The sequence below is a fragment of the Taeniopygia guttata genome, chromosome 2 (assembly GCF_048771995.1).
Source record: "Taeniopygia guttata chromosome 2, bTaeGut7.mat, whole genome shotgun sequence".
NCBI lineage: Eukaryota > Metazoa > Chordata > Aves > Passeriformes > Estrildidae > Taeniopygia > Taeniopygia guttata.
In genome coordinates, this window is record NC_133026.1 from 65,828,639 (window position 1) to 65,840,795 (window position 12,157).

The following is a 12,157-nucleotide window of genomic DNA, read 5'->3' on the forward strand; positions in this document are numbered from 1 at the left end:
GTACGAGGCATTCACAGCATGCCAGTGGTCCAGCCTGCTCCTTATCTGGCTAAGGGCAAGTCAGCAGCAGGGTCACACTATCTGCCTGCCACTGGGGCTTCCTCTTGGGCAAAAAGGCAACAGTGGTTCAACCAGTATAATTTTAATTATTTTTTGTTTTTCTCCTTAGACTTTGGCATGCTGTCATAAATGGTTTGGCCAGACATGGAGTGGGGCCAGCAGGGAAGATGCTGCATGAGGTGTGGGCTCAGCACTGGTCTCACCAGGGCTTGCAGGACCAAAGGACACCTCAGAGGGATTTGGTTAGAAGGTATCCTTCTCATTGGCTGCTTTGCTCTGTGGCTGGTCTCTTGTCTGACCTCTGTCCTGTGACCAGCCACATGAGGCCTCATGTGCTGGGAGGAAAGAAGGCTGATGTCAGGCTGTGGTGGTGGTGGTAAAATTAGGGTTAAAGTAGATTTTCTTCTCCTGCCTCCATGAGCTGTCCTGTGATTACCTTGGGGGAGCACCCCAGCTTCCCCAGCAGTTGGGACTCTTCCAAAGAGGGAGAAGGACAAAAAAATCACCAAAAGAGATTTTAGCATGGCCTCTTAAACACAAGTATTCTTGTCTGAGATACTCTGATATCATTAAAATGAACATGATATAAATAAGTAGATATGGTATCAGTGATGTTGAAGTTCATTGAAATGTTTGGTTAATAATACCTGGAAAAAGGTGAAGCTCTGTCAGTGAACTGTGCCCTATATCATGTGATTAACCTGAAGCTGGACAGATTTGTACCTTTTCCTGGCCACAGGACCACCAGGTACCACCACACCGAGCTGCAGTGTATACACATAAATAAAAAGAAAGGTTGTGCCAAAATTCTTTGATGGAACAGTTTGCATTATTTAATGCCAGTTTCTCCAAATCAGAAAGAACTGAGCCAACTTACGGGACAATGAAAAGCAACCCATCTTCAGGACATCTTGAGAAGGGTGGAGATGAAGGACATTGCCATGCAAAATGTCTCAACGGAGACCAGCTTCTTGTTTGGAGCTGCAGGCTGTGAGGAGTGGTGCATGACCAGGTCCCTGTGCCGTTGCCTTTGCCTACCTCCAGGAAAGCGTCTGGCTGTTGCTGACAAGGGAGAGCTGCGAGTATCTGGGGTGACAGCTACTGCTACAGAAAAGGGGGAAATTACCTCCCCTCACATCAGCGGTTGCTGCCCTATCTCTCCAGCCCCGCTGCAGGAGTGGCAAGCCCTAGAAAAGCTCTAAGCACCCTCTGGTACCAGGTAAGCCAAGATCCTCTGACTTTCATATGTAGTACTCAATGAGAAGCCTCAGAGCATAAGGTAATAGACAGTAGTTCTTTTAGTGAAACCTTTATGTTAATTCAATACAGACTACTTATGGAATTTCCCTTCTCTGAGAAAATCTCAACTTCTATAGAGAACAGCACTCAGTCTTGTTCTTTTTCTTTTCAGAATTTCAGAAGTTCCCTTGAAAATTCCCCGAAGCCTTAATAATAATGATTCTCAGTTGCATGTCAGGATGTAATGTACAATGTAAAGTTTTCACATTTGATGCTCTGCATAGTTAAATTTACCACAGTACTTCACATTCAATTTATCCCAAGAATTCAAGCAAAATCACATACTGTTCAACTAGAGATTTATCATGGGGTGCTTAACAATGAATTATTCAAGACTACCTAATGTATCGTGGTTTCTTGAGAGCCTAATGTGTGTATGTGTATATATTTATATATAAAATACCTGTGAGCCATTACGGAAAACCAGTTTCTGAACAAGGTTTCAAGACTAAAATGAGAGGATGTTTAAAAATAGGTGTCCTCCTAAAAATACAGCAGAGTTTAAGAGAGAAGAAAACCTCAATAATCTTCCCTGTTCAGGTATACACATAGTCATTTAAAGAGGATCTATATCCTGCAGGACTCCTTTTAGGTGAAATTTTAAAAGTATCTAAATTCTGCAGTGAAGGTGGTGTTGTGTTTTTTTTTTTTTTTTTTTTTTTCCCTCTGTGCATATTGATGTGGCGTTTTAAATCTCACTGAAAAGTTTTAAAAAATTTCCCTCATTTGCAGGTTTGAGAAGATTACTCTGTGCCTCCTACTAGCAATCATCCACAGTACTTTTCCAAAAGTACTTTACTGAGTGGGTAAGCACTTCCTTTTTACTGATGGAAAAACAGAAAAAGATGAAGTGGTCTGCCCGGGATAAACAGCTTGGTATGCTGCCTTTTCAAAGCCCTTAGGATTGCATTTTTTTACCTGACCAGGGGGCAGCCTGCTGGAACGACATTGAACTGGGCTCAAGGCAGCCCTTTGGCCCTTAGTTCTGCCCGCTGGAGGGGAACCAGCTGAGGAGAGGCCCCAGCTCACAGCTGCCTCTTTGGCTGCTTTTTCAGATGGCCGTGGAAATAGCCCCAAGGGGCCAGATTTTCAGTTCTTCGTTTTGTCCTCTGACCCAAACTGACTTTGCAATGACTGGTTTCATGTTCAAGGGAGCATCAGCTGCCACCACATGATACACATCCCTGAGGACCTGTCTCCTCTTTGACACCTCATTGAGTCTTTCTTGTTAAGACAGTTGTGCTTGTCTGCAGGAATATAATAAGGGCACTTATTATATTCCTGTGCACACAGGTGTGATGAGAGGGCTGATTTTCACTGATAGGTGAGAGGTGGTTTGACTACTTCTATCAGAAGAAACTTTTCCTGCTGGCTGCAGGGGGTTTAATATGGTCTCATTTCAACTTGTAGGCTGGAGCATCTCTTTTGAACTTACTCAGGTCCTTGTGAAAAGATGAGTAACCTAGAACTCCTTTGGCACCAGCAGCAGCTGTGATGGCTCCTTTTTCCGAAGGCATCTTGTGAGAAAGTGTCAGATAGTGGCCCTTTCTCCCTGATGACTCTGGTGATCACAATCTGAGGCTTTCAGACAATGAGTAGCAAAAAAGGATCTAGATGCTAAGTGTCCCAGAGCCTGCAGGACAGACTGTAAGGGAGAGCAGAGCAGAACAAGTAGAGGTTCAGACCCACCTTCAGAGGTCGCATGGTCCTGGGTTTGTGACTGGTCAGACTTGGTACACAAATTTATGTTTATGGCACTTGTAGGATCATATTCAGGCTGCTGCGCTTAGAGTAAGAGCAACTCTGTTCTTTAGCAAGTCAGAGTCCCAAGTCTAAAAACCAGACAAAGGAAAAACAAGGGAGGGGGTGGAGGGCGGGACAGACAAGGGAGAAGACAAGCACTGTCTCTAACAATAAAGAACCATCATTTGCTTGTCCAATAGGAGCAGCAGAACACATTTATCCTGAAGATACTCTTCGCGGGTCTGATTTTTCCAGGAATCTCCAGTTCAGCAAAGAATACTTTATCTTACCCTAACCACCAGTTGCAAACTAGCCAGGGATTTCACTTACATTTGCCTCTCGTGTTGCCTGTGGGCAGGACACAGGACAGGTTACCCACGGCAGAGAACCTGCCACCACTGTAAGCTGGAAGTGTTCTCAAGGTATAATTTAAGTGAACTCAAGAGGAAAAATAGCCCAGAGACAGCGCCTGTGGGCAAAAGCTCAGGCAGAAGTGGTGTCATGTCAGTCCACAGCTATGCAGCGAGCTACTCTGCATCTTCCTGTCTTGGTTTCTCCCCTGTGAAATGGGGATTAAAATACTCATCTGTCTTACAAACATGATTAAATGTAGGTTGAAAGAACTCCCTGTAAAAAACTTGAAAACTCTGAGAATGGTGGTCCTGTTTGCTTTAAGGCAAGATCTGGTCTGGACACTGAATTCCAAAGGGCAAGACATAGCAGGGCCAAGGTGCTCACAGCTGAGCACACAGACTGCCAGGGGAGTGCAGGCACGGGAGAACACGGAGGTGATGCAAGAAATATTTATTTGGGTTTGTTTGTTAAAGACATCACGTACTGGCTTCAAAAGAAAAACGCGATCGAAAAACCGAGTGGCAATGAAAAGTTGCCAACACTGCTTAGTCGGGGACTTTGGGTGACAAGAATTAAAAAAAAAAAAAAAAGGAAAGAAAAAAAAGGAAAAAAAAAAAAAAGATACGTCAAATTCCCCTTCTCAGTACCCAAAGCCCAGCCCGGTCCCCCTCGCCTTCTGGAGGGCGGCCCGGCGGTCCCCTACCCGTGGCGTGGGAGAAAGGAGGGCAGCCCCTGGCCGGGCAGGGTGACCCGGCACTGAGAGCGCACACACACAGACACACGTGTGTGCTGTGCACACACACCCCCGCAGCTGATGCAGGAAACCAACCACGGCAGCACAGCCCCCACCGGCAAAACCCGCGTCCCGGGCCAAAAAAGGGGCGCCGTGTCGGAGAGCACGACGCGCCTCCTCCTCGTATTTCCTCCCCCGCCCACTTCCAGCGGCGGAGGGGCTCGCTGCCGCCGCCGGCTGCCGCCCGGGATGGAAAGTTGTAGCCGCGGCGGGATGCGGGGCGCGGCGGTGAGTTTCCCCGCGGCGGCGGTGAGTTTCCCCGAGGCGCCGGGGCGCGGCGGCCCGGGCGGGCGGGGGCGCGGGGAAGCCCGTCCGGGCGGGCGGCAGGGAGGAACCTCCGGGATCTCCGCGTCAGCCCCGTCTTTCTGCGTGTCCGTCCGTGTGTGTGTGTGTGTGTGTGTGTGTGCGCGCCCGGCCGTGCCGGTGCCCCGGGGGCCGGGCCCTGCCAGGGGGGAGCGCGACGCGCACCGCGCAGCGCCCCGAGCGGCGGCGGCGGCGGCTTCGGCCGTCGGGGGGAGGCGCTGCCTCGAGCCGTGCCGAGGGGGTCCCCCCCTTGAGCAGACCCCGGGAGCCGCGGCGGCGAGATGCCCCCCCACCTCGGGGCAGGAGCAGGGGCCGGGGTGGCGGCGCCCGGGCAGTTCCACCGGTGAGAAGGAGGAGGAGAAAGAGGAGGAGGAGGAGGCAGCGGGGCGGCAGCGGCCCCCCGGCGCGCCGGCCGTGCCTCCCCCACCGGGCCGCGAGGAAACCCCCTCGGTGACCCCTCCCCCGACCCGGGGAGGGGGCGGGACCGGGAGACCCGGTGACGTCACTGCTCCGGCCGCGCTTCCTGCAATAGAAAGTGAGAGAAGGTAAAACACCCCCCGCCCCCCGCGCTCCCCCCGACGGTGACCGGGGCGCCGGGGGGAGGGGCGGGGCGGGGCGGGCCCGGCGGGGAACGCGGCTCTCCCCGAGGGGACCCCGGCGGATGCGCCGAGCCCGCCCGTCCTCCCTCCCCCGCCGGGCCCGCCCCGCCTCTCCCGCCTGCCAGGGGAGGCTCCCACTCCCCCGCCCCCCGTTCCCCCGCATTGTGTCCCCCCCCGTCCTCCGCCCCACGGCCGAGGGGCAGGGCCGCGATGGGGGCTCCCGAGTGGGACGTGGGGGATGGGGCTCCCGGAGGAGGGGTCTGCTGCCGCGGGGGGCGGGCGCGGCCAGGGGCCGGGGGGCTGCGGAGCGGGGCCGTGCCGGGGGGCGGTGCTTTGGCCGGCCCGGGGGGACGGTGCATGGAGGAGGGGTGGGTGCCACTGCCGGGCTCTGTGTGTGCGTGTGTGTGCGGGCGCGGTGGCGGCTGTGGCGGCGGCGCTGGGTCATGTTTGTGTTTGAGGTTGTCAAGTGAAGGAGGCTCCCGGCCCCCCCCCCGCTCCCCCCGCTCTCTCTCCCTCCCTCCCTCTCCCTCCCGCCGCCGCCGCCGCCGCCGCGCAGGGGTCGCCGCGCTCCCCGCCGCTGCCGCCGCCATCAGCCGCCGCGCTGGCCCCTCCGCCAGGTTTGCAGCGGGCCCCGCGGGGGGCGGGAGGGGGCTCGGGAGGCGCTGCGGGGACGAGGGTGCGGGGCGGGACGGCCGCTCCCCGCCGCCCCCCTCGGCGTGGAGCTGCGGCAGCCACAACACAATGTGTCCTCCGCCGGCGGCGAGGGGGGGAGCGGGCGGGCGGGCGGGGACGGGGAGCACCGCAGGCCCCGATCCCCCCCTCAACCCACCGCGCTCCGCCGCGGCCCCTCCGGGACGCGCGGGGACTCCGCGCTCCGGCTGCGCCCGCCCGCCCGCGCTGCCCCCGGGGCTGCCGGGGCTCCCGGTGGGTTTGTCCGGGCGCCCTCCCCCTCCGCCCCGAGTCTGCAGCCGGGGTTTCGGGGGCACTGGGAGGCGGGGAGCCCCGGCCCGGCTCCTCTCGGCCCCGCCGCCGTCCCCGCTGGGTGCCGGGCCGCGGCCGCCCCCCGTCCCTCTCTCCCCCTTCCCCCCCACCCCCCCGCGGCATGTGTGCAGCGCTTTGTTCGGTGCGGCGTTGCAGAGGGGTTTTCCCAGGCTCCTCCCTCTTTATTCATTCATGGATTTTTTACCTCCCTCCCTTCCCCTTCCCTTCCCCTCGCAGTCCCGCTTGCACATACCCGCGGCTCCCCGGGCGGGCTGCCTCTCGCCCCGCTCCCCCATTTTTGGGTGGATACGGGGGGATGTGACCGCTGCCATTGCAAAGGCCCGTTTCTCCCTCTCCTCCTTTTTTTTTTTTTTTTTTTCCCCTTGTTCAAGCAACAAGAAGGAATGTCTTGGCGTGGGTCCTGCCCGGTGTTCCCACCGTGGCTCTCACACGGCCATCTCTTCCCCGAAGGAGAGGGTCTGCTGGCGAGCGGGGAAGCTTGGTGGCATTAAAGGGTCAGTAGGATGTCATTTGTGCTGCAGGGAAGCGTCGGGAATGGGCTCCCGATTTACGAAGACACCGGGGGATTTCAAACTCTCGCTCCAAATAACTTGTGTAAAGAAGTGACGGTGTTTATTAGCGTCTTTAATAACCTCAGCCCAGCCCCAGGGACTTTCCCAGTCGAGCCAGAGGAAAGCCGGGGGAGGGGGGTTGGGGGCTGGTGCTCAGGGACTGTTAGTCGCTTCAAGCCATCCAGGCACTTTTCTCCATTTCCAGTTCGTGCCTAAGACTTTGGAAAATTGACCTGTTAGCATAAGGTTTTATTTAATTTCTAAATATTTCTGTTACGCTTGCAGATAAAGTGGTATGAGTTAACAGCTTGACAGGCACTGTGCTCTGTTTCGGATTTTTTCCATCTTTTTCCTTCCATGTGCAGTAATACCCTAGTGAAGAATCATTTAGTCAGAATAACAGTTTCCAGCTTTCCTTTGTATCAGTTGCAGTAATTTTTTTTCTCCTGTTTGGGTCTTTTTATGCAGCAACAGACAAAAGAAGCATTAAAAATTAATGATTATATTCCTCAACAGTATGTAGACTGAAGGGGTTGTTGCAAGTAGTCTATTTTAATTGGGCTTGAATTAAATTTTCACAAAAACATGGTTGTCTCGAAAAGCGATGTAAGTGCCCCTAAATTAATACTTAAAACAAATGCTAAAAATTCGACATCCTTCCTCCTTCAAACAGCTGTCTGTAATCAATTTGCCTATATTAGGGGCCATTCTAAAGTTCATATAGTTTAAAAAAAAATTCTTCCTAGTGTTTATTAAAAAGAAAAATCTGTTAACGTGAAGATGTTAATAAGAAGATGCAGAATCTTGGATTTAAATTTTGTGTAGCTGGAAGAGTGTAATTACACCAGTCATTTTCTTCCTTAAGTTCTTGTCTGTAAGTAGTTTTCCATAGGTCTTTGAGAGATTTCACATCCTGTATCAGAAACTGAAAAAAACGCTCATTGAACTGTTAGCAATTCCTAAGAATATTTGAAAAGTAAGAAAGTGCAGATAGGTCAAGAGCTAGTGTGATTCTCGACTGTGTGCTGATGTTTCTGCAGAAATATCCCATGGGGAATTCTTTCAAACTTACATGCTGCATGTAAGGATTCTGTAGGTAATGTTACAAACAGGATGATGCTTTGTGTGTTTGCCCTCCCCTCTGTACTTCCCCCACCCGAAGCTGAAGATGTGTATCTGAAAGCCAGATGCCAAATTTTGTTTAATTTTTTGGATTTATTTGCATGAGACAAGGGTTCTTGGAAGATATTTTCTGGTTAGAAAACAGCTGACAAATGTGGAAAAATGTTTTCGTTTTCTCATGCTTCCTGAGTAATCCTAAAAGGAGTTTCAGCCTCACGTGGTTCTCTTAAGATACCGGAACGCTTGAGTCCATAAAACCTGTTGAGGAATCCGCTCGGTGCAGGTTGTGCAGCCGCGGTGGGAGCTGCAGGGTGAGCTCTGGGTGGCGGGAGCCCGGGGCAAGAGGCCGGGAAGTGGTGCCGAGCTTTGCACAACAAAGGGCACGGGGATCTGTGGCCCTGCCAGGGGACAGTGACACAGCGGGAACCCAGGACTCAGCTGGAAGACCCCAGACTCTGGCACGAGTAAGACTGGGAGGGAGTAACAGCCCGGGGGATCCTTGAGGATCCCTCCTCTGAGGCACCAGCTTGGGCTGTTACACTGTTGTTGCACCGTGAAAAAAGTTGCTTAAAGGGACCAGGAGTCTGTGACTCTGCTGTGGGAACGTGGGTTGAGCCGGCAAGGAAATCTTGTCTGTGTGACAGTGGAGGGAGTCAAGCCTGCTGTGAAGAGAATTCGGTCCCAGCAGTGTAACTCTGGTGGTCAGAGTGTGACTGCCAGGGTGGCTCCTGGGCTGTCCAACAGGAAAGTTTCCTTAGCAACTCATAGGTGCAGAAATATTTCTTGCTAATTTCAATAGTCATTTGAGGATGAAAGGGATCAGATAGGTATCATTTTTTTTCTTACTGATGCCTACATCTCATAACTTTCTCTCTGTTTTTTTAGCATACGGATTAACTGAGCCCTTTGACAAGTTTATGGAGCTGCCATCTCTCTGCTTGCTGTATTTTCCGTTTCTGAGAGGAGAAAGTGGTGCATGAGATTAGAGGAAAATGCCTCGGACAAAGCAGATACATCCCAGAAATCTGAGAGGTATGTAGCTCTCAGTTGAGAAGGAAAAGCTCTTGGGAAACTTGGTTGCAGTTTCAATTATGAGGTTAAAGGAATATGTATTTAAGAAGTTGGCTTTGTTCCAAACATAGTTTGTAAGCAAGTTTTAGGACTTGTCTGTGAGATCGCTCTAATTTTCACAGAGAAATAACTGGAACATGTCCTTATTCCTGCAGTCTGTGTACTTGACAGCATTCTTGATATTCTCCAGCTTACTGCAATAGCCAACATGAACTTTGGAAATGTAAAGGAAGAAGCAGTTTCCTTATCAGAGAATTTACAGTTGAAATACAGGGGGAGGTGGGAAATGGGTGTGACATGGCAGAACTTGACAGTCTGGCAGCCGGTAGTTGTTTTTCTTTAATAGTTGTCAGTTTGGCTTGCTTTTGAAGGGATCAAAACCTCCTCCCATGCATGGCTTCTCACTATTTATCTATCACCTGTCACCCAGGCTACCTTGAGCATTGCTGGGTTTGACCTTGGTCTCCTTGCTCTCCTGCCTTTACACAGCCGCATGGTAGCTTGGCTGTAAGGGGCGAAAAAGCTGCTCTGCAAACTGGCAAGCTTATATGTCCTGGTATTTCCTTGAACAAAATCCCAGTGCACTTTACCAAGCCCATGTGAATGTGAGGAATCTGATCCTATGGATATTTGTTACTGCCTTGGTAGAAGTGGCCCTAGAGGAATTAAATGAGAAGAAAAATGCAGGTCAGTTGAAGAGCAGGCATCCATGTTGAGGGAAAACATGCTTCCATTCCCACCCTTTTACCCAGCTTTTGGAAGAACATGCTTCCACCTGCACCCTTACATATAGCTGTCATCAGCTTTTTTTCAGGTTAATTTTACAGTTGCAGTATGGAAGCATCCCTTCAGAGGAAAAAAGCCATTACAAAACCACAAACATCAACATAAAGCTTTAGCGGCAAGAGCAGCATTTGATTCTGGTTTTAACTTTTTTATGTCAAAACACAGCGAACATTCTCATGTGTCTCAGTTGGTTTACAGTTGAGAGTCTCTCAAGGGCTTGTGCATACAGCTGCATCTGAGACCTCGTGTTTGCGGACTGTTGTCATTGCTACCACTAACAGTCTCTGCTGGAGAAGGCATTTTTGCAGTGTCTTTATTCAGGAAGTGCTGAGTAGCATTTTGGTATGATGGATAAACCTCTCTAACAGATCAGGAATTTTACATTTCTCCTTCTTACTGGATGTGAAGTAATAAATCAGAGCTGAGTTTTCAGTATTGCTGCTTACCAAGTTGCTGACATAACTGAGCTTATGTTTTCTGATTAAATATGAGAGTGATCTAATTTTAGTACTCTGACTGATATCTACTCTTGTATTGCTTGAAACTTAATAGGAGTTAAATCTATTGTAAAGCACTCTGTTCACTTAAATAAATAATCTAATTAAAATCTTTAATTGTGTAAGAAATTAGTTGCCTTTTTTTCCTTGCATAATATCTCCAGTCATTTAGCTTTTATCAACCCCATTACAGCAGTTTTCATCAGTTCCTATTTTTCTACAACTAATGGAGTTCTTGAATGAATTGAGATGGGTTAAATGTTGGGAAGGGAAATAGCAGTGTATACAGCAAGCCCATAGTTAGAAATTATGTTGGAACAGCTCAATGATTGTCAAAACTACACAGGTTGCTGTAAACTTCCAACACCTTGTGAGCAGATATTGCTACTGTCATGGGTTGTTAGAGGTGAAGTGATTTGAAAAATCAGTTTACTCCTCATTAGTTATACACTATTTCCATTTCTAGTCTAGATAATGAAGAAAACTGGATTTCACTTTCTTTGGTCTCCTTATCAGTCCCTGAGAGCATTGCAGAAAATACTTGCTTGAACCCTCAGTTTGTGCTGGAACTTGGGGAAACTGAGAGGTTTCACAGGTCTATTTTCTGACAGCTAATTTTTGCATATGCAATGTTAGACATATCTTAAAATGATACTATTAATTAATCATTAAAACTTTTACAAACAGGTGGTTTAGCATGTGGTTTAATCCATGGTAATTGATATTGATGACAACTAAGTGTGGAAAAAAGCATAAATATATATGGTTGAAGGTGAAACTCAGCAAACTTGGCAACCAAAAGAATATGTTCTGTAATGTTTGAAAGACAAATGTGTAAGATTAGGTAACCTGTGTTTTTACAGGTTTTTAGGTTAAAACCTATTTTTAAGTTGTCTAAACCTGGTTGTCACCTTTTGTACTATGTACAAAGAACACACCATGGCCTTACCTGGCTTCTCCTTCCCTGCTGCCAGCTCCTCTCATTGCCCCATAGCAACCCAATTGCCAACAGCTTTAACTAGACTTGCTCAGAGCTCATCAATGTTTAACTTTTTTGGAGATCACTGTTGAATAATCCTTGAGACTCTCTCTATGCTGTCGTGCATTAGATGAGTTATTTGGGTTGCACTTGCAGTCCAAATAAGCCTGGAGAATAAATAACCAAGTTCAAGAACCTAAAGTATTTTCCCTTAAAAAAACCCCAACACAATCCCTCTCTCCCTTCCTGCCAAGAAAACACACAGGAGAAAAACCACCATAGAGATCCCACACACAAACTCTCATTAGATAATTTGAGGTTTGCTGCAGTGTAGGAATAAGTTTTGAAGGTTTTAATATTGGCTATGTTTACTGTAAGCAACCTTATTGTCTGGGTGGCAATTGTAACATTGTTTGATATAGAGAGCTAAATTTAAGATTTTGTCAGGAAACCTTAGGGCTCTTTGTTTTCTGTCATGGCTTGATTTTGCCATACATTTTATATATTCTGTAAAATCTGACAGCTTTTGGCAGAAAAGCTGCAGCCCTAAAGTGTTAGGATCGGTGAAGAGCCTAATATTCTGAAGATTTCACTGTCTTTTATCCTGAAGATTTCACTATCTGCTTATAGATGATTCAATATAGTACTATACTGACCTGATTTTACAGCAGGAAAAGAAACCTATATAAGTAAGATGGGGTAAATAAAAACTAATCTAATTAGTTGGCCATTTGTTTTCATGAATGTGACATGGCTTTGATGGCTCTTTGCATCTGAAAGAGCATGTTGAATCTGAAGGTACCAATAATGCATGTGCTGTGCTGCCCTTGTTTCGATAGGTTGTTTTGTCGCATCAGCCTTCCCTGCTTCTCATTGCAAATCCCTCCCTAAGGTGAAACACGTTGCCATCACCAGTGGGCTGCTTTGGTAAGAGGAGTCGTGCACAATGTCAGGCTGAGTCTCCTGACCAATTAAACAGTTGTTGTCATCCCCAGCAG

General features: G+C 49.2%; 1 protein-coding gene across 8 annotated transcripts in view; it reads left to right on the forward strand.

Annotated features, from left to right (window-relative positions):
* The first annotated feature begins 4,337 nt into the window (after window positions 1-4,337).
* HIVEP1 (HIVEP zinc finger 1) overlaps window positions 4,338-12,157 on the forward strand; it is a 128,905-nt gene continuing 121,085 nt past the window's right edge. For 2 of the 8 annotated variants that reach the window (XM_030265493.4, XM_072924125.1), the window contains exons 1-2: window positions 5,630-5,768; window positions 8,712-8,858. In XM_030265493.4, coding sequence (XP_030121353.4) covers window positions 8,819-8,858 — 40 coding nt within the window. In that variant the 5' untranslated portion in view covers window positions 5,630-5,768; window positions 8,712-8,818. The other 6 variants (XM_030265494.4, XM_030265490.4, XM_030265495.4 and 3 more) reach the window with 6 other exon arrangements.